The following is a 23,581-nucleotide window of genomic DNA, read 5'->3' as shown; positions in this document are numbered from 1 at the left end:
CATTTTTACCAATCATACTATCATATAAAAGATTTTTTTTTTTTATAATTACTGAATACTACATAACCAATGTTTATCAAACTATATGTATTGCTAAAATATAAAACTGAAGAATTAGAAGAAAATTATTTGTACAATTTGATAAATTCTTTTTTGTTAGATAAACTGCTTATAGAGGAAGGCTTTTGGGTTTTTATATGCTATGATCTGTAGGAATGAAGTATAGTAACTATGAACATCAGTAAATATTGAAGATAAAAATTAAAACAAATTCATATCTGTGGAAGTAAGTAGGTTCTCTATCAAAATTTGATTAATTACCAACAGTAGCTGAGCTTTACTGGGTTGCCAGAAGACAAACCAGCATAAGAAAGAATATTGGAAATCCCAAAAATCTAATAATTTTGATATAAAGAGTAGACAAAACTTTTCAGAATCCTTGTGATTTTTTCTTTTCTTTTTTTTTTTTTTTTTTTTGCAATCCACTTCTGAATTAATAGAGATTCAAACATTTTTTTCCATGGGTATACAGGGCTTCATACATGGGAGTATATGACAATAATGGGTGTAGTCTCTTTTACTGCCTTGTAAATGCATTATAAGAGAACATATTTATAATGTTATATATAGTCCAAATACATTATTTGTTTAGTTCTCAAAGTTCTTTATTTGTGAGAGTGGACAAAGCCATAATGGATGATCGAATAAAATATTTGTATTATATTAATATTATAATGCATGATATTAAAGCCAAAGAGACCTAATATAATTTATTAATGAAATATTATGATATTTATTTTAATTTCATCCATAATTGACCTAAAAAACAAACAATTTATCTGAAACCAGAATATAATTTTACTTTTACTTAATACAATTCTTTAAAAATTAAAATTTTTAAATTATATTTCTGTCTAGGATTCGCAGAACAATATTAAGGAGTACAAAAAAGAGTTCAGAGATGCTGTTAGACCATACTTCACCGAAGGAGCCTGGAGTACAACGACCACTGAGCGAACAGCTGTGCAAACAAGTGGATGAAGAACTGACTTTGTTTAGTAGTCCTTTTTAGATTGTTTTTATGGTTACCATAGAGAATAAGATGACTTATTTCAAGTTGGAATGATTAGTGCCAATAACTATAGGTAATATCTTCAGGATCATTGTTGAAATGTTCAGAAAGGGGGTAGAAGAAGTATTTAACTAGAAGTAAAGTAAAATTTTATTTTAAAAATGTTAAATTATATGTAAAACCATAAAATCAAAAATAATATTAATGTAGTTTCTAAAGATATTGTTGATTGATAAAAAATGCTTTTAGGTCCAATAATTTTTGAACTGAGCACTGAAAACCACAAATGTAGGAGAAAGCCTATAGCTAGTAATGTACAAATATATTTATAATGAAATACTTATTTATTTTGGTACATAACACAAGTATTTGGCATTATTATTATAGTTTTTTATAATCTCATATTTTGTATTTGGCCTTTATAAGGTTTATCTATAAAAATACTTTACTATTATTATTATTTTAAATTTATTATTACATTGAAAGTTCCCATTTAAGATGTTCATTTACAAAGAAAAAAATATATAAATGATAACAGATTTTATCAAAATATATTCCACTCAATTACTCAAAATATCTGGTAATAAGATTCTTGGATGACCAGGATCTCCTTAATGACGAAGGAGATGTTTCTGATCATCAGCTGATATTCACAGATTTTGTCTCCATAATTATTGAATCAAATTATTTCTGACCTGCTTCTTGATTTTAGAAAAAGAAAATCTGCAATTATTACTTAATTATCATCTATTAGGCATTATAATCAATATTATATGCATATTTATAAAATCTATATGATTTGGAATAATTGCAAACGGAACTGCATTTCTATTAGGATATAATTTGTTTGTATTTTAAATTTGAATAATTTTAGAAGATTATAAGAAAAATTAGAAAATATAGATATACAAATTTTAAATTAATAATAATAGTGCCAAGTCCAAGAATTTTACCAGTATTATAACAGTTCATGCCGCTAAAGTCTTGCCAGAATTAATACCTATGTGGAATAAGTAATTAATTAATTCTAAATTAAATTCCAGCCAAACCTCAAAGACAAGCTGTTATTTCAGAAAGTATTATTGTGACTCATTATTATATTTATTGTTAATATAGTTTAACATATATTGATTTTATTTAGTCTGTTTCTATGAATAATTAAACTTTACTTATTTTGCTCAATTGTATATAATGAGTGTAGAGATATCTTTGAAACACCAATATATGTTTGAATATTTAATGTAAATTTGTAAATAAATAATTAGTTATTTAAGGTGTATTATTTTTCTTAAACTTTTCGTTCCATTAAAATAACTATAGAAAAATTTCAAACCAATTTCCTTAATAAGGAAGTTAAACAATTTACCAAATTTAATAAATCAGGAAAGAATGCAGTAGAACAAAGTTTGATAAACTTTAGAAGCTGAAGGGATGATTTAACTATTACAGGTTTTGGAAAAAATTTATATGACCCATGGTTATAATTTAGTAAACACTTTTTAAAAACATAATGTATTGGATAATGAGTCAATAAATTCTGTGGCTTGGTTCTAAAATGGTCAATTTTATTTTTCTTTCTTCAAATTTTGGGTTTTTTATACTAGAAGTTTCCAATTTAATAAATCTTCTAAGCACAATCTTTTAGAGATAGCCGTGTATAATTTGTTAGTTCTGACTCCAATTAAAGATGTGATCTACTCTTCATCCGAATGAATGGGCAAGTTGATTGACAAATTTTACCGGGATTCACTGTAAATACTCGCAGGATCAAAACTTCACTCTGTAAGGAATTCTTGTGAATTTACTAACAATATTATTTAAGGGATGTTTTACAGTTCATTTTAAAACTTATTGCAAGTGTTATTTTATTTATTTTTTTATACATTACATGACAAACTAAAAACAAATAAATTATTCATCTAGTATTCTAATAATAAAATTATTAATAGATAATACGGAATACACTATCTTGCCAAAAATCAGATATATATATATATATAAATAAATCTAAAAGATATTGCTCTCGGTATATAATATATATATTAGAAAACGTTCAATTCTTCACATATTTGATCATGGAACTTAACTGCAAAAATGAAATATCCATGGAAATACAAGAACAAATTATTGTAGGTGACAGAACATATTTCGAAAATAAACCTTTTCCAGTTATCACTGTTGTCGCAAGCAACAAAAGTGGGATTATGTAAAATATTAGCAAGACTAATAGTGACATAAGTGTCAGAAACATGGACTCTCTGTGTCCCTAAAATATACATTACAAAGTTTCAAGAGGAATATTCTCTAGAAAGGACTTGTGGTAAATGGAGAATCAAATTGTATGAGATTTATGGATCCTAAAACATAGTTTGTTCTATACCAGCCCGAAGAATTGAATGGCCAGACCACATAACAAGAATGGAGGATGGCAGAATGCAAAAAAAAGATTCTGCCTAGGACATTCTATGGTGCCAGAAGATGAGGATAACCTCAGAGACGTTGGATCAAGGATGTTGAGAAGTAGTGGATTTATCCCATTTATTTAATTTAATTTTTAACTTTAATATGTGGAATTGCATAAAAATATTTTACAAATCTATTTCTGATGTAGTTTAAAATCTATTAATCCAATAATAATTGATAAACAATCACCTAAATTATGCATATTTATGAGATTCCTGAAAAAGTTCAAATTTGGATTTATCCTCTTTTGTATCTCTCAAGTATCTGAATGCCTAAATATTGACCATTTTTCAGTATGCCTGATGATGGGGTTATAGCCAAAATGTTGTAAAGAAAAATATACATTTAGTGAAATTTTGAGAAGCATTTTTGTTATCAGGATTTATCCCATTTTGAATCTTAACTCGAAATATGTAAAATTAGATTGAATTTAGAACAATTGAAGGGATTAAGCATGCAATACCTTGAAAATAATAAATTATAAAAAAAATAAGAAATAATAAAAAATGATAATCCAGGGAGTATGAATCTTGACTAATGACTTCAGAAATCTGTGGATCAAACATTTTCTGAGTCCCAAGTATTTATCTGAGCGCTTCTCAGTGTTTACGTTTTTATTAGGTCAATCACTTTAATATAACAATGGTTTTTTAAAAAAGTTTAATGATGGTTATTTAATAATTTTATAATTTTTAAGAAAAATATGCTCAGAATAATGGTTATTGTGCATCTGTCATATGATTTTCACATAGTTAAGTTTACTAATGTCAACTACGAAGGTCTTTCTCATACTTATGGGGTTGAAGAGAGACAAGAGAATTAAAGATAGATTGTCTACTTATACCATTTACCTTTTTGATTCTTGACAAATTTTAAGTCCGAGTGAACCTCATAAGATTCCATCACTTACGGATTGTTTATAAAAAATTTAAAAATTAAATTAGTCTCACTGTTGTTTCAGTGCCAATATAACTATTTTTATTATTACAAAACGACTTATTAAAGAAATAATATTTATAATATTATATAATAATTCTTTATTGTTTTTAATGTTAAATATTTATGTAAATTTCTTGAATCATAGAATTTTTTGATTAATTTACAGAGATATTTCAATTGCAATATGTGATAATCTATAACATATACTTATCATTCGTGTTAACCATTCATGTGTGAATAACCGATAGCAATGACAATCCTTTAATATCAAAAATATTGGAGTAACTGCACAGTAATAAACGACTAAGAAACAATGTGAAAGAAGAATGTTCATGTCAAGATCCTTCAGGAATTATGATGTGATAAAAAAAAAAATGGAACTATTTTGGTTTGGGTTTAGATTACTAAAAGTATAAATAAATATTTTTGACTTTGAAATAAATAATATATCTCATGCATACTTTAACATGTGAAGAAAATAAATATTAATGGTCCTATAAGCCTGGAAGAAAGAGATGATGGAATAAGTGAGACCTATATGCTGTTTGAAAGCAGGAGAGAGAATATCAATCATAAAGTTATGTGATAATCAAGCCAAATTAGTTTTGAAGGGAACATATAAATCTGAGGAACAGTAAAGGTAATTACAAAAATGGTATGACTATCTGTATAGGAAGACGAAAAAGAATTATTTATAAAAGAGAGGATAAGAGAAAGTACCTATGATCATAATTCATGAAGAACCACTAGAAATAAATCTATTTTGACCTCTAAATAAAGATAATGTAGAATGAATAATGTTTGAACCTTTTTAGTTCAGCATGAAGCTTAAAATAGGACATTTTCATTTTCAACATAGCCATAGTTGAAGTGAAATGAAGTAAGGGAATAGGATCCTGATGCCAGTTGTTATAGTACTGGAGCACTTCCAAATGAGAGGAAGAACTTTTAGTATTTATAGATAAAAAAGGATAATTTGAAATTTAAGATGTTAATAAAAATACTGGTTACACTACAATCAACAATCCATCAGTAAAAATGTTAGTTAATGTACTTAGTGTAACCAAGTATTTACTTTACTCAGTAGAACCCCTTTATAATAGACATCTATAGGGAAGAAAATTTTGTCCATTAAGGAGAGTTAAATTAAAAAAAAAAAAAAACATAAAATGATGTATGAGAATTATTCACGAACATATTTTATTTACAACAATTGAAGTTAAGATAAAAAATTGAATTAATATCAAAAATTTTATTATTTTATTTGGAAGATAACATAAATTTGTAAATGACACATATTAGGAATCTTATATTGTTGCTTTGTTTTTCTTTTTTCCACAAAGTAAATAAATACTTATTTTTTAAGACTGTTGTTTGATCATATTCCTTCAATAAATATTTATTTAAATAATGAAATTATATTACAATTTATATTTGATAAATGCAGCAGATTATTACATAATGATTTATTGTTAAATTGAATATTACTGATGTAAGTAAATAAAAAGTTATTTTGGAATCATATGAAGCCTAAATAATTTTTTTTTTTTTAATTGGCAGATTGTAATATGAAGTTCTAAGGACAATTGTGGGGTGACATGTGACTTTTGTACCATTATAATTAAAATTAATCTTATAGTCTGTTTGCCAAAAAAAATTGGTATTATTATTTGGTTTGTAAATAAAACAGTAGATGGTGAAACTATGACACTGCTGGGAACAAAGGAACAGGCATGATTCTTTGTCCTGACCAGGCAGTGAGTCGAAGCGCCTATTAACAAATACATACACTCTTTTTGTCTTTGTTTATAAAACCCTCCCTAAACTCCACAACAAACTGGTAGCAGAGCATGGTTTAGTGTGTAAAAGGTAAGTGCTGAGAGTAATTTATGTATATTAACGGATACATTTTATGATTTTTATTTAGGACTAACCGCCAAAATCAAAACTCGAAGGACAATGGATGCTACACTATTCAACATCAAAAAGCTTGCTGCAGAAAATTATGGGATTTGGTCAATGAAAATAGAAGCGTACTTAGAAGCAAAGGACTTATAAGAAGAAATTATAGAAAAAGATCCACCGACTGAAGAAGATACAGCTTGAAAAAGAAACAGTAAACAGGTACTCTCTACTATTATTTTAACGGTTAGTGACGATGTATTGCCGTTGATTAGAGGTGAAAAGTGCGCCGAAAAGATTTGGGAAAAATTAAGAGAAAGTTTTGTTGGTATTCCAGAGGAGAAAATGATTTAATGTTTGACCTTGTCAAATTAGGAAAAACAGTGGTGAAACATTGGATGAATATGTTTTGAGGTTTCAATCTTTAGTTCAAGAGATAGCTAAACTGGATAAATTCTTAACAGACAGGGAATTGGTTAGATATATCATTGAAGGCTTACCACCGTATTATGATCCTGTTGTCATCGCTATTTTGGTAAATAGGAATATTAAATTCAGTAAAGTAAGACAATGCTTTTGTCATTTGAAAGAAGGAATAACCTTCATAGGATTGGACAAGCATTAAAGACTTATCGTAAAAGGTCAAACTTCTGTATAAAGGTCTGCTTTATTTGTAAAAAAACTAGGTAACCTAAAAAAGGAATGCTGGTTTAACAAAGAAAATAATAGACAACACAGGAGAAATAGACCCTCGGATACACAAAAGCCTCGACCAAGAAGATAGCACAGAGCATCTTTACACCGAAGAAGATGAAGAATATCCTAGATTAAATGCAGATGACTGTAATTGGGACCTGGATGAAAAGAATATGGGTTGTGAAGCCGAAAATTTAGAAGAAGAAAGTAGTACATACTAAGAAGAAGAAGAAACCCAGAAAAAATAAAAGGAAATAATAATAAAAATTTTAGAAAGAAAATTGTTGTAGAAAATTTAAATTGTTGAAAGAAAATATTATTATTTGATTTGTAAATAAAACAGCAGATGGCGACAATATGAGACTTCTGAGCGGGCAGTCGGTCGTGGTGTCTATTAACAAAAAAATACACTCTATGTCTTTGTTTATAAAATCCCTCCCTAAATTCCACAACATAGTATCAGAAAAAAACCTGCAAACAAGGGACTGACAGTCTTTTTTTTAAATTAACATCAACATCAGGAAAAAAATGGATTATGTACTTTTAATTTTGTGTCAAAATAAAACATCCAAAAATTTAATTCAGGAACTCCAAGTTTTCACACGCATACTTGTGTATATCTTGACTTTCATTGGTAATATATTAAGTTTATTTGTTGCCAACAGTTCATTGAAAGATGAGAATCTACTATAGAATGGTATCTGTTAAGAAGAGTTTAAAAGTATTAAAAGGTAAAACATTCTGACTAATTGAACGATATAAGTTTCTTGAGTAAATGTAAAAATTTTGATTTCACCTAGGAAATAAAAATAAATAGCTGTAAATACATACCGCATGAAAGTAAGAGTAGAGAATTTTATCAAGAAATAATTCATTTAAAAGTTTAAACACACTCTTTTTGTGTAATGAAAAAATTATCTAATACATATGACAATAAATTTGATTAAGCACAATAGTGGAGCTTAATCATACATCATTAACTTCCGTATAAGATTTGTGTCAATGCGGAGCTAATGGATGTCCACTTAGGATTTTTAATATTGTATGATTATGATGATAACATTTTGTGAATAAAAAAAAAAAAGTCACTAGGTACTCTGTTGTATTAAGTGGAAAAAAAAACGAGTTTTATAAGGGGGGTTTTTATCATATAAATAACTAGAAGAACTTATCTAATTCTTTATTAAGAAACATAAAGTTTATTTTTAATAATCAAATAAGTGAAAAACATTTTTTGTACCAGTTGTAAAACAAATCCAAATAGTATCATATACTATTTGGATTTCTTTTACAACTGGTTTTGACTAAGATTGGTTAAATTATGACAGAAAACAATTCATCTTTAATAAATGAAACTACAAATAAGTATTGATAAAAATATAAAGATTGAAAAAAATATATACATTTTTATTAAAACATCTTTGTTTTTCAGTACAATATTTTTTAAAAGCATGGATTGATTTCTCAGAGCATGTTTTAGATAGAATAATTTTTACAAATATTTTATACCTATATAATTTCCTTTAATGGGTATCAGCTTCGTCTTCTCAATTCTCCAATAATACATTAATACCAAAGGCTCAACACAATTTATTTTTAAGTTTACAAGATTTAGTTCGTTGTTAATGGTTTCAGCTAAATCAGGAGTTAAAGAAGCCTTATTTTAAATGTAGAGGATATACTGTTTGATATATCATAGAAATTCAATCTTGCTCTGGTGTCAGGGATCTTCAATCTTGGATTGATTCTACTTACATTTCACTCCAAACTTTCCTTACAAATAAATCATCAGTTGAAAATACTCTATGCATTATTTTTGTATTAAAGGTAAAGTAGAGTATGGAATGCTGAATATTTGTTGGAGATGTATTCAAAAGTATCTTTTCAAACAACAGAACATTTATTAGTCCTTCTAAAGGTACAAAAGTATAGCAGGGCAAGAAATTTAAAACAGTGCTTTGCTAAAATATATATATAAATAAAAAATGACGTTTGGTCACTGTATGTCTAATTATAATAAAATTAATAGAATTAATGAAAATAATATTAATTTATTTTATTATAGAATAAATGGAAAATAAAAACAAGAAATATTCTCAAAATAAGAGTAATATTCCAAAACGTTAATGATATAAGATTATTTAATAGTTATTAAAAATACACAATATGAAATAAAGTTAGCCAGTTACCTAAAAAAAAAAAAAAAAAAAAAAAATAGAGTCCATTGAAATATCTACCTCCTCCTCCATTTTGTACGAAGAGCGGGAGATACTTGGTAAGCCCCCTCCACTGAAAGGGGCTTAAGAGAAATATATCCCGCTTCAGAACTCAACGGACACCTGACAAGATGAAGAAGGCCTTTCCACTTCTGCTTTTATCACTTTTTTTATTTAACGTAAGTTTCGTTCAATAAGTAGTTGCTTAATTTTTAATGTGTGTGCTTTCTCATATTTTATTTTAAGCATATTGCTGGCAAATGTGTGAAACCACGTAAGTACAAAACTTAGTTTTATAACTAATTTATTAATTGATAGAACATATTATTAAAAAAACAAAAAAACAATGAAATAAAAATTAAATTTCTTAAATATTTCTTCGATATATAAATTTAAATGATGAATAATTATTTAATATTTTCATAGGACGTATGTTGGAATGTTGGAATTAATTTTGATCGATAATTACGAATATGGGCATAACGCATTATCAAAAAATAAAGAATATGCTTAAATAAATAAAATTTCCCAAGACTTTTCTTTTGATTTCGTACCAGGTTAAAATAAATCATTTATTTATTTATTTTAGTATGTGGACCAGTCGATTTGTGTGTATAACTTATTTATTCCCTTACCTTATTTATTCATTAATTTTTTTTTAAACGTATTAATTCATTCAAGTATTTATTTTAACCAACTTTTTATTATATTTTCTTTTAAATCTATATATTAGTTTTGTTTTGGTAAAATGTATTTATTTGATTATTTTTCTGTAAACTGATCTACTGTTGTGACTATTATTTCTCTAGAGTGATTTCAAATTGCTGTCTTATGATGAATTTGTTTAACGGATCACTGGAGAGGATCTGAGAGCGTGAATTTGTCGATCAAATGAAATAAAAAATTGTGAAATGGAAAGAAATGATGGAATGAGGAGAACAAAGATGAGAAAAAGGAAAAAAATTGAAATATTTGTATTTAGTGTGTAGACTGGAATTAATTGTAAAAGGAAAAGTTGTTTTCATTAAATCTTCTGGGTTTGTATCTCGAATTTTATTGATGATACTGTTCTTGATTTTTGATTAACAAAATCACGAAATTACTTCTTAAGCTCAGTATCACTTTTTAATGATATCAGAGATAAACTGCTCAAACCAAAATGAACCCATATCCCATTATGTATGTAAGTATTCAATTATGTAAACATGGACTATATGATAAAACTAAACATAATATTGAAATGTTTCATCGTGAAAATATTTTCACTTTTTATGCTTTTCGCGGTATATTTATTTATAAAAACTGATACTATAGCTCAAGATAATTGTAATGTTCACATTTCAGAAGATATTTATTCTTCCTTAATAAAGCCATAACTAAATGACAACTCTTATTTATTTTATAGGTTTTTCCAGGCCAAGCACAAGGGCAGGGACAACTTCCACCAATAGCCACAGGAGAGATATTGACATCAGCTTTTCAGGTCAGTTATTGTCAATGAAGAAATAATTAACAAAGTATTTTCAATGGTTCACCATATGATGTTATGATTGGAGAAGATGGTCGGGGGGTGTGGTCAGCAAATAAACAACATAAATAAAAATAAAATATTTTTTATGCGGACGTAAATAAATATTTTTTGTTTATTTATGTTGTTTATTTGCTGACCGCATCTTCTCCAATCAGTTATCTACGGCCAACTATCTATACCTCATAAGATGTTATGGTTCCTTGTTCCTTTTTATGAAAAGGAACATGGCTCACCAATTGCGTTTTACTCCTTGAGTGTGGTATATACCATTCTCTTAATGAGACTTTTGTGTACTCATGGCTTCTAGACCAAACCCAGGAAAGTTACTACAACTTATTAGGGAAGATACAAAATCTAAAATTTTCCAACAAAATCCTTGAAGAAAATACATTCATACCCTTCTTAACAACAAACATTTTTCTTTAATTTTTTATTGACCTCCTCACCCTGCTTTTATCCACCAACCTGTAAAATATAATATCTCAACCTATCAATTTTCGAATTATGTAGAATTTATTTCTTATCGTTCGAGTGACAACATTCTGGAATTACTTACACATATCTATTCGTTAAGCTTCATTTGTATCATCAACTATGTATCTATATCTCCTAGATTATTAATCTTCCGTACACTTGTAAATAAAAAATATCCATGCAAACATATTTACATATTTTATTACGCTAATTTAAATTTCTCATTACTTACCTTTTCTTCCACATCTTTCATTATATTTATTATTTGTTTTTCATGAGCACTGTCAGATTTTTAATAACTTTTTATCATATGTTTAGTATAATTCTTAAATCTAAAATATTGCATTTTATCTTTTCTTGGTATTTACTTTCTACTTAATGTATTGTTATATGTTTCCAAATTTGTTTGTTATTATTTTCCTTTTCTCATGATTAAGGTTAATACCTCATTTTTTGTTTTGAGCCCTGATGAAGGCTTGAAATTCAGGTCGAAACGTCAGCACAAATAAAATAAATTTTCCTTATTTGAATATCATTACTGACCGAACAAACGACCATCTTCTAATAGTAATTAGATTATTCGACAATAATTCAAGTCATGTTTAAATAATTGGTTTTTTGACGGACATCATAAAGGGAAAGTAAGGGGTTTCACTTATGGGTGATATATTTTTATGAGTTTAATTATTTTCGGATGGAAATATATTTTTATGGGGTTTCAATTTCAAACAAGAAAACAATACTAATGCTCATACATATATTTATGTAAGTATAGACTTGTTTTTATATAAATGAAGAACAAACAATATTAGTCCATTTTTTATTATATAAGTGACGACTGGCAATAACATTTCTTGCGAGGGAAAGCATGCACCCTTATATATATATAGACATCCCATTTAATATTATAATATCTATTTAACTGACTGAACCACTACACCTTAACTAGTTTTAACATTTATGCGATGATCTGCGAAAGATACGTCTCGAGTGTTCATGTGAAATCTTATAAAAATTCATTAGAATATGGGCAGGTAGAAAAAATGGTAATGCGTCCGCCTGGTAGGTGCTTATCGTACAACTTCGTGCGAAACATTATTTTATGGACTATTGTTAGAATTTTGGGTGCGAAAGAGGTCATGGAATGTAAAAAACAACTATACATGTTGTTAGATCGCGAAGGATTCCCGCAAGATAAAATAATAAGTCAAAAGACGAAGGCTATTGTACGAAATCCTACATATATGATAACATATGTCTATTCAGTCTCATATTGTTTCCATCTTGCGAACACAAGACCTTATTGTCGAAATTACTTAAGAGTTCTAATCGATGTGTAGAGCTTACTTATAGATAACAAACTTATTGTAACCTGACTAGTAGCGTCAAGTTTTCATTCTGTGGGACCACCACGAACAGCAATTTTCAACCATGATATATGGATGACATTATTTCAATAATTGAAAATATGACAAGATTGTAAAGGTGCATGAATATGGGCACTTATGCAGAAATATGCAATTGTTCCCAAACGCTGTACAACTATGAAGAAAAATATAGAATAGATTATCTTCATCTTTGGAAGTTTTTTAACTTCAAAACTTTATAAAAATTAATTTAAATAAAAGTCAACTCTCCCTTCCTAGGCGACATTCGAACCAGTGCCGGTGCAGTTGTAAGGTTCTTATGGTGCCTCCTTGACTCTCTCGGCTACAAACAGCCTTGAATTAGATTGGTCATTAGACTAACTGGACTGATTAAGAAAACTGGTGACCCCCGGCACCAGAAAACTTGTTTCCATTTTCATAAATTTCCTGACACATTATTAATTATATTCTGAAACCTTAGAATATAGATAATTACTACTGAGGAAGCTATACTCTGACCTGCCACCTCTAAATTATTCCCTTCAAGACTAGCACCAGCAGGAATGTTTTCCTACTAACTAAAGAAAGTATCCATCTTTCCTGGAAAATGTAAAAAATTATTCAGAGTTAAAATAGAACAGATATACGAAACATAAAAAGGTCACATAAAAGAAATATTTATATGATAAAACTTTCATTAAAAAAATCATCGGTGATTCCATAAATTTAAATAAATTGTTTAAAAAAGAAAGTATAAACAGAATACGGACCAAGGATAATTTATGCACACTTTATGAGAGAGCAGGCAAGAATATTGCATTCATATAGCAAAGATAATTTAAAGTTTGTATTTTTAGTCTAATGAAATCTCCTACAACTTGCTTGCATAACAGGGGATACATTCTGTCATCCTGAGTTCACTTACGGAAATAAACATCAAGATTGTTAATTTTAGCTGAAATTGCTAGCTCGTAGGTAGTTCGCATAAATTGCTTTCTGGAACGCCTAATTTGTAGCTTATCAGTTTTGATATAGGGATGAATATTAAAACATCGTTCCGGGAATTGGTACTTGAGTCCTCATATTTTCCGGTGTGGTTAGATTGGTCGCTGATTTCATTTCATCATCCCCACTCATTGGTTGGCAAATCTTTTGAGACTTCCTATGTTTATCTGGTCCCTAATGCTGCTTAATTTTAAATAATGTCTCTTGGTCCCGCTTATTGAAGCAACTAAGTGTAGCTGAAATGTAATAGAAATAATAACTCTCACGCATGCATATCTCTGTCAAGTAATGATTTTACAATTATTAAATTGTGAAAATGTTCGTGATGAAAACAATTGTTTGCTAATAACAAATTTAATAGATGAATTAAAAAGGCGATATTATTATAATTGAATTGGTTGAACCCAGAGGTTTTTCCATAGTCCCTGCGCCATATTTATTTTTAAGGCACCCAAATGCCCAAGATTTTTTATCACCCTCTTCATACCATCGAAAGTGGAGGGGGGTGGGAGCGGAACAATAATTCGGCTAAGTTCTTCAAGCAAACAATCTTTATGGCAATAATTTTATTTTTATCACGCAATTACTTCATTAATGAGAATAATAAGATAATTAAATTTCTGTTGTATTAAGTAAATTAGATAGCCCAAGATAGTATAGATAAGTTTAATCTCTTCGATAGCCATCAGCACATAAATATTTATATATATATATTTGTTTTGTTGGATCTTGAGAATCAGTCAATAACAGTTACTTTGTAATAATACACCTTTTGGCTACGTTTCGCAACTTTATTGTTTGCGTAGTGCCCTACAGTGAGAAAAACACAGTTTTTTTTAGAACATACACTCTCCAAATAATTATCACGAAAAAATTCTCAACTGCTAGGGAAGATATATATATATATATATATATATATATATATATAGCTGATTTAAGGTGGTATATGAATTATGTTCACATAATACTTCACCACAAAGTTTATTAATGATTTCACAACGTTTCGTCATAGCATTAGTTACAAAGTCTGCCAGGACTCACAAATATTCTACAACAATACAGAACGCTAAAATATAAATAAAATTATTGTTTAACATTTTTAGTGATACTTTCTCATAATTTCATATTTATCCATGACGTTTATTTACAGGTATCATCAGTCACGCTTAGATTAAATAAATATTATTTACAATTAACAAAAATCTAAAACAATTTAATACTGAATAGGATTCTTCTGAAGTTATTAGTAATAAATAAATTAATTATGATTATTCCAACCTTTATTAATGTAATTTATAAATTTATATATGTCCGATCACGGATTGATCAGTATGCTGTGTAATGTAGCAACCCGATGTATTTGGGCAGCATGATTGAATAAATTTCTTTCTCTAAAAAAAAAAAAAAAAAAGTCATTGAATTGCATTATGAAAAGAAATATATAATACCATCAAGCAAAACTTCAAGCCAACCTGTTGGGCAGGAATGTTATGGAATCATTAATAAATTTGTGTTCAAGTATCAACAGCCCATCATATCTTGATTCTAATAAATATATATAGATTAAACACTATTTACAAATTTGAATTATATTTTGAAGTTTTCATCAAATTAAAGCAACACCTAAAAAAATTATAAAAATAAAATAAACTTTTGATTATTATTGTGTAGAAAATTTAGACAAATGTCAAAAACTGGGAAGTGTGGGTTACTGGTAGAGAAAGGATGAAGAAATAGAGGAGGTGGACCAGGAAACATCTGGTGCCTTGTGCGCATCACACAATTTTCACATACTATCCTGCTTTGAGTTGAAATTAATCGTCACCCATTTTCTGAATCAGACTGTCGGCGCCTACCGTTGTCGAGTTGGCGTGCGTCTGATTTCCTCATTCTGGTTTCAAACGACCTGCCACTCAGGCCGTTCTTTTTCATGTGAATAAATATTAAAATTTTAAATGTACTTTATTTATTAAAGTGATCTCCATTACTAACGATTCACTAAGAAAAAATATTTGAAAAAGACTCACCAACAACGGTTCAAGTGTACGTCATGATGGCGAAAACCAGATTGACACACTGTCATTTTAACTGATTTCAATTCTGGTCCTTCATACTTGAAACAATTTTTCAGTTAGAAAAGAAAAAAAAAATGTAAAAAAGGAGAAATCTCTTAATATTATACCAGTAGAAAGCATTATACGCACGCCGAGACGTCGATGGTCTGCGCCAAATCTCTAACTCAGAAAACGAGCGTGCATTTTGGACGTACCCTTAATCATAAAGTCTCTGAAAGTCTACTATGTAGGTTATGATAAATTAAAAATTAACTGCTTCATCACTATAGTCATAAAAAATGACCCCGCCAGTTTAACGGCGAACTCTTGTTTTATTTATATGTTTTTCTTCATTCTCTAATACGTTCTTCGACTCTATATGTTAGTTATTATTTTTATAAAATGTTTGGCTTTCCAACGGTATGTAATAAATTTATATTACAGCTCATATTTCTGGAAATGTGTTTTCAACCTTGAAAAACTATTATTCCTCTCTTAATTATGAGGGATAGTTGACCGTGGTTGACTTGTACGGGGAGAAGATGGTTGGGGGTGCGGTCAAAATGAAACACAAATAAGTTGATGCAACTTATTTAATTGTGCCAACGTTTCGGCTAGAGTTTCTTGCCTTCATCAGGGCTTAGAACAGAACAAGATAACAACCAATGACTATAGAAAATAAATAAATAAATAAATTATTCCTCTCATATTTTTAAGCTAATTATCAAATCCTTTCATAATTTATATTTATCATTTTTTATTAATAATAAAATTCGAGCCAATTGGTATTTCACAATGATAAGAGAAATTGGGAAACTTGAATTTTTCTGAATTGTACAAACCCAGAAAGCAAATAAAAAAGTGAAGACTACCTAATTTTTGTAACCAGTTATGGTTACCATAACTCACCATCACATCACCAATGTGACTAGACAATTACCACTACTACTACATTTATAGTTTTACTTGTAAATTGTTTGTTGACATTTAACATCAAATGCATTTTTTCAGTTCAATTACTATGTGGGTTGATTCCTTTCCATTAAGTGTTGTCCCTGACTGAGCTATACAGCGTTAATTTTGGAATAAATATATTACCATATTTAAAGGAATTTTCTCAGTTTATTATTTTATTTTTTTATTTTGTCCTGTTTTGTTCTGTTCTGTTTTGTTTAACGGCGTAAAACTTCCCTGGTCATCAACGCCATTCACTTCCTATTAGTTTTCAGCAAAATCCAATGATTTATTTTATCCTAATATAAGTATATTATGATTAATAATAAAATTATATTCCTCATTAAATTCCACATCATCATCACTAAGGTTCTAGTTTTCATTCATAACAACGTTTAATCAAATCTAATATATTTCAACAGGAATTCGTCCAATAACAAATAAATTAATATAAATAAAGGGATGCTTTATATCCTTTTACCGCTTCTATACTTAACAAGGGGGTTGGTATTGATAAAAGTATTAGGGTCAAGTAAATTCAATTGAAATGGTGAGCTCAAAATATAAATGGCATCCAAAAGGGCGAAAAATCATATTATCTTTTGTAGATGTAAAATGCTTGTTAAAGCACAAAGGGTCAAACTTAATTGAATGAAAGCTATTAATCAAACCTTCATTGACCCGAGCCGGTCATAATTGACTTCAGTCGTTCATTTCTCTTTTGTAGCTTTAACTTGGAAGTTAATAACTACCATATCAAAAATTTACAGACTGAATATTATATTTTTTAAATTATGAGTATATTTTTAAATTATTCATGGAAATCTTGGTTTGGATATTCGTGAATCGAAATTGAATTTTAATGAGCTGAGAAAGTTGTTGCAAGAATTGCAGCAACATTCAAACATTTAGAACAGGCCAACGGGTGGGTACTCTAATTTCAACACTTGTAACCTTTAAGCTGGTAGTATTTAGCAATTTATTTTAAATTAACACTTTAAAATGATTTTTTTTAAATATGTAGTTAATTTAAAATAAACATACGTCTGCCCTGAAAATTAAGAACAATACGTATTTACTAATATAATAAATACAATACTTAAACCTTTGTATTTCAGAAGTTGAGGTAGCTGAGTGCTAAACAAGCCGGTTGTAAAACCAGTAATGGTGTATTCTAATGTCTCTTAAAAGAATATTAATGAGCTTTGCAGACTATGTACAAAGAAAAAAAATCATCAACCCAGAATATGTATTTCACATTAATTAAAAAGTTGAGGTTTACGCAAATGAATTAGGTATCACTCATACAGTTAATCATAAGTTACCATGGAATATTATTGGCTTTCAGTTCAAACGTTAGTAGTTAAAATTAAAAGAAATTAATAATTAATGTTAAAATTTTAATCAAGGAAATAATCATTGAAAAAAAGAGAAAAATAAATTAAGAGATGAAATGAGAACTGAGGCTCACACTTGAAGACAGGAATAAAATTAATCTTATACATTGCATTTACTTGAATGTTGGTTCCAAACTCACGTAAAATGAACTGAAAGGTTTGACCTCAAAAATAATCAAGCCAAAAGTTTTTTTTTTCAGTTCGGAGATATGGTCACTGAATAACCATAGACGAGCAAATCGAATGAGGATATGACAAATAATTGAGAAAATGCATGATTATAATTTTATTTTATTTTTTTCAATTTATTCAAATGAATTGCTAAAAAGAAAAGAAGATTGAATTTGTAAGAAATAGGTAGAATATATTATAATCTCTTAGTGTAACATGCAGATTTTAATTATTAAAATAATTTCAAAAGTCAAGGTCATAATTACCATAATATAATACTAGAAAGTAATAAACTGATTTTTTTTTTATTGAGCAGTTTCAGTTCATTTATATTTGGTTAGTTCGAAAATATTTTATTTCAAATAATGAAAAAATATGTATTTTAGTTAAATATATGAGGGTCATTTTCCGGTTATATTTAATTTTATATATTTTCAAAATTTTCTTCCTTAGTTAGATAGATAAAAATTTAAAAATTAAAATATATTCTACCTATTTCATACATATGCAATCGTCTTTTCTTATTAGCTATTCATGTGAATAAATTTAAAAAAATAATATTATAATCATGCATTTTCTCAATTTTGTGTCATATCCTCATTCAATTTGTTCGTCTGTGGTTGTCAGGTAAATTTACATCGAAACTGAAAAAAAAAACGATTGCTGGATTATTTTTTAGGCCAAACCTTCCAGTTCATTTTATGAATTTTGAACTTACATTCATGAAAATGCAATGTATACAGTTAATTTTATGCCTGTCTTTAAGTGTAAGCCTCAGACCTTTATCTAACCTATAATTTGAGAAGTAAAGTACTAGATTTCTTTGTTTGGTTCTATAAATGTTGGCATCACTTTTAGATCTCACACAAAGAAATGTTCATATGTGTTTATGTGATACCGTTATTTCATTTAATTCTTTCCTTAACCTACTTAAAGTCGAAGAGGAAATTAAAGTCCAGTAAATTTATTTTATCAAGCAAATTTTTTTTAAAAATTTAATAAGTTGTTTTATTTACTTCGATGGTGATTGAGCTAAAAATCTCGATCGAGACACTTGTGGTTGTAAAAAACACTAATGGAGCAATAGAAGGAAAACTCAAAAAAAGGTTTCAGCTTACTTGGCTGTATTTGTATTATAATCCTGCTTTTACATTTCTTTCAAATTCTAAATCGGATATATGATAAAGCTAGTACTGTATAGTGAGTTTACTTTTGGACTAGCAGTGATAAAAGTCTGAGCATACAATAATATAATTGGAATAAGTTCCATTTCAAAAGAAAAACGTTTTTTTGTTAAATCGTGCAACTATCAAAGCAAAGGAACAATAAATAGTATGATATCGTTAAGATATATATAATAATTGTTTGAATATGATTAATTGAAAAAAAAATTACATGTTATATTTTGATACTTCATGTTATCAAAAAAATTAATAAATAATATAATAAAACTTTAAAAATTAAAACAATATGTTTTACAACATAATAAATGATTTATAATTTGTCTTGGGGCATTTACTGAAATTTATGCCTTAGAGTTCTATGAATCTTTCCAAACCCTGTGTTAAGAAGAAATCTTATTTCTTTTTATCAAACATATACTGAATTGGCGACACACATACGCAATCTATTGCTATCCTTGCTGTGCGAAGTTGAAATGCTATTTTTTTTTTTGTTTTGCTATTTTTCTTTATTACTGTGTTGCTAAATCTTCCCTGAGGAAGTAGCCAATCTTTCCCAAACTCTTACACCAACACTTCCATAAATAATTTTCCGGGGCAGCGTGGGAGAGGATGCTGACGAAAGAGAAATCCTCGCCTACGCTCTCCTATCCAGCTTCCCAAGGAAAGGGTCGTGTTTGCGGGCTGGACTGGTGGGTTTATTCTGAAACAGAATGGAAAAGTTAGCTGGTTGTATTTACTGACCTTTGCAGAAATCAATAAATGCTACAAAGTTCACTTCGGAGTCAACTAAAATGGATTACGTCAAAGTTACTTTTTTTTTCGTTAACAATAATTATTTGTTATTGACAAATAAAAGTATATAGGAGATATCAAATAATTCTTCAAAATATATATTTTTTTTAATAGATATTACAATCTACCACACCGTTGTGGGCAAAAGGTAATAGTTGCGAATGATCACATTCATACTAAAATAAAATAACAATGAAAAATAAATAATTAAATGAAAAAAAATAGTTAAAGAAAGTAGATAAAAATAAATAAAATCTTTCTTAAAATATAAACAAACAGAAGGATAAAGAAAATGAACATAATCAAACTATGCGCATACAAAATAAAATAAAATATTGATAAAATTAAGAGAATCTCTAGTCACATTTACACTCTAATATACAATATTTACAAAATCGACCTGAGGATCCCTGAGCCCACTCTATCCCCCACGTGTGAGAGGTAGAGCAGAGCTCATAACATCCCAGCGCATTCCTCTCGACGCGTCACTGGTAATGCGGCCAGTGGAGGCTAAGCAAGTGCGCTAAAGCCGCAAACACTCACAATGAGTGGAAAAAAAATTATTACATTTATGCTAATTATTACAGTTTTGAAATAATACTCCTTAGATCCCGCGCATCCTCTAAATAAATGCAGATTTTCTAGAGTGCTAAATGAAAGCGAAGATACGAATTAACTGTAACAGACCTAGGACAATAGTCATTGTTTTAACACAGTCCTTTATGAGAGAGTTGAAAGTGTCATTGCGCTTTATTTTGAATGATAAGACAATTTATAATTATCCAACCAGAGAGTTGCGTAACCAATAATTGAGCATGTTATATAGCCATTAAAATAAAATCATTAGGCATCCAATAGTACAGATAATACTATAACATTTTTAAAATATTTATTTGCTACCTACAAGTGGTGTTAAGAAAATTAAAAATCATTCATAATAAAAAAATATCCATACAGTCTCAATATCTTTATTTTTGTTTCTGCCATTCTCGAGTAATATATTAATTATATTAATATATTAATTAATTATAAATATATCATATTTATAACATCCCAGCTAACAATGTCAGTAAAAAGTTACAACAATTTACAATTTCTATCACAGCATAAAGAAATAAATATAAATTGAATGAAATTAGAACAAGTAAAATTGTGGAGAAAAATAGGTTGAAAGAGTAAGATGTATTTTGACAATTGTAGAGTTTTTTTTTTTTTTTCTTTCCCGAACCCTCTAAAACAGAAATAAAATGTGAGTTAGTAGTGCATTACTGAGTAGAAAGAAAAAGTAATTCGTGTTGTGTCTTACCTTTTACTACCTTTGGTATTTAAAGGTTACCTGTTATATTTAATTTTACATATGAGCTATCCGTTCAGCAACTATTTGAGTCCGGAGGTGAGGGGCCTCCTCGTGTTATATCGCATATAATATATAAATAAAAATAAAGATAAATAAAAATAAAAATACAAATAATAAAGACAATAGATAATAGTGAAATGATAAGAGAAACAGTCTGAAATCAAAAGAAGTGTGGGGGAGGGGGTTGGGGTGCATCAGTAGATGGAGCTATGAGGAGGTGATGTTAATAGGGTAGCCAACAACGACATTATTAGCTGTGATATTACAAATAAGATCCTTGAGAATGGAGTTATAAGTTTTAGACTTTTTTTTACGGTTATCTGTAAACTAAGAAAATCGGGGATACTTTCTTTTTAAGTTTACTTAGCACGGAGATACCTAGGTTTGCTGCAAACCTGTCAATAATTAGTTAGAATTTACTTATAGTGTTTCTATAAACTATTTCCATTTTTAACAGAAAAAAAATAAGACTTATAAAAGAAGTTTCTTCAACGAATCATTTTTTTTTTTTTTTTGGAGCGTTTTTGGTCATTCATTACTTCTATTTCTTGCAGATACCCATCCAAACACTAAACGCTGTCCACGGGCTCCTCCAGGCAACGAGAGGAAGGCTCACAGCACTTCAGGAAAGGTACGCCCTACAGCAGCAAATGCACCCGAACCACAAGCTCAACCCGACCTTCTCTCTACCAGAACGCAGGAAGTTCCAGTATAACAGCAAAGCTCTGTACCAGGACAGATCGGCGAAGAATCGGCAGTAGAGATATTGAACAATAGTTTGTAGCTGTACATAACTAGAAACTTTTAGATACTTCAGGTAAACTAATGTTAGGATTATTTAATTCTTCTCGTTTGATATATTTGGATTGTTTGTTCGACTTGGTAAATGTCTGAAAGGATAAAATTTGTGTTGAACATATAATAATCCGTCGGAACCAAGAACGGAGATTCAAATAACTTTACGAAATAAATTTTCACGTAAATAAATATCCTCATAAATAAAATTATTTTGAATAAAAAGTATTTAAAAAAATTAAAACAGTTAAATTTAATGCATTTAATATAGACATTTTGTAATGAACGGCAGAAAGTTTGTGACTCTTCTACACTTTCTGCAGATTAAAAATGTCAGAACTTGCTCAGACTACATTCGAACGTCAGAGAAAGTTGCTTTCAAGGATGTCCATTTTTCCTGTAATTCCACAAAGCCACATATATATTCCATTTAAATTGTGGACTTCTGAAATAATAATGATCTCTTTGAAACATCTTCCAATATATTTTTGGATCATTTAGAATATCCCAAGACAATAAAATCATGGGTAAATATTACAAGTTGTTTGACGTCAATTTATTTTTTTATGGCTACATCCCTTAATTTTTGCTGTATCAATTTATTTTGGTTGGATTCAAAGACGAATCCGAAATAAAACTGTGAATATGAAAAATATTCTCTATATGAAATTCGTTAGTTTTTGTTTATCATTGAATCCATGCATTAGCTAATAATTAATCAATATATATTTCATATAACGCTCGATTTTATATTGATTAAAATTTTACTAAAAAATCTCAAAACTATTCAAAAGTCTACTTGGAGCGGCTATGATAGAAATAGATAAGAACGATTTTCGGAAATAATGAAATTATTTAGAAATCAATAATGTTTATACATTACATGGGTTAAATCCTTTTACGTATATATGGAAGTTTCTTAGAATAGACAAAAATACTTATATAACCTAATATGTTCATATAATACTTACAATTGATTATAATTAGGTGTTTAAAATTTTAGTTTTAAGTTTATTCCTTGGGTTGTCATTTCAGTTATACAGTTATTATTATTTTTATTTTTCTGGTGAGAACATTAAATTCTCCCCACGGGATTTCTTCAGAGTCTGAAGTGTTTGTTTGAAAAAAAAAAACCCTGCAACGTAGGAAAAAATATTATGAAGATAATATAAGCATCTGGGGATAAAAAAAAAACCCGGATGAGTAGTATTG

The 23,581-nt window shown here is 28.6% G+C and overlaps 2 protein-coding genes across 2 annotated transcripts in view; both read left to right on the top strand.

Annotated features, from left to right (window-relative positions):
- The window catches only part of LOC106678186 (uncharacterized), a gene marked incomplete in the record, with an annotated part of 88,055 nt that extends 85,749 nt beyond the window's left edge, over positions 1-2,306 (top strand). Inside the window, 1 exon segment of the mRNA XM_067048978.1 lies at positions 919-2,306. Coding sequence (XP_066905079.1) covers positions 919-1,041 — 123 coding nt within the window.
- A 7,085-nt stretch (positions 2,307-9,391) lies between these two features.
- On the top strand, positions 9,392-23,378 carry LOC106678223 (uncharacterized). The gene is made up of 3 exons (XM_014416623.2): positions 9,392-9,467; positions 10,694-10,771; positions 22,129-23,378. Exons 1-3 carry the CDS (start codon positions 9,420-9,422, stop codon positions 22,333-22,335), a joined length of 333 nt encoding a protein of 110 aa, XP_014272109.1. The 5' UTR covers positions 9,392-9,419; the 3' UTR covers positions 22,336-23,378.
- The last annotated feature ends 203 nt before the right edge of the window (positions 23,379-23,581 follow it).

This window comes from Halyomorpha halys, unplaced genomic scaffold, assembly GCF_000696795.3.
Source record: "Halyomorpha halys isolate HHAL.00 unplaced genomic scaffold, Hhal_1.1 Scaffold128.1, whole genome shotgun sequence".
NCBI lineage: Eukaryota > Metazoa > Arthropoda > Insecta > Hemiptera > Pentatomidae > Halyomorpha > Halyomorpha halys.
Note: the sequence above shows the minus strand (reverse complement) of the source record. Positions and strands in the feature narration are given on the sequence as shown.

Excerpts from the sequence above, each read along its gene's own strand:
- LOC106678223 (XM_014416623.2), top strand. The coding sequence starts at position 9,420 with ATGAAGAAGGCCTTTCCACTTCTGCTTTTATCACTTTTTTTATTTAAC. Across the intron at positions 9,468-10,693 it reads TATCACTTTTTTTATTTAAC|GTTTTTCCAGGCCAAGCACA; the intron begins GTAAGTTTCGTT and ends TTTATTTTATAG. Across the intron at positions 10,772-22,128 it reads TATTGACATCAGCTTTTCAG|ATACCCATCCAAACACTAAA; the intron begins GTCAGTTATTGT and ends TATTTCTTGCAG.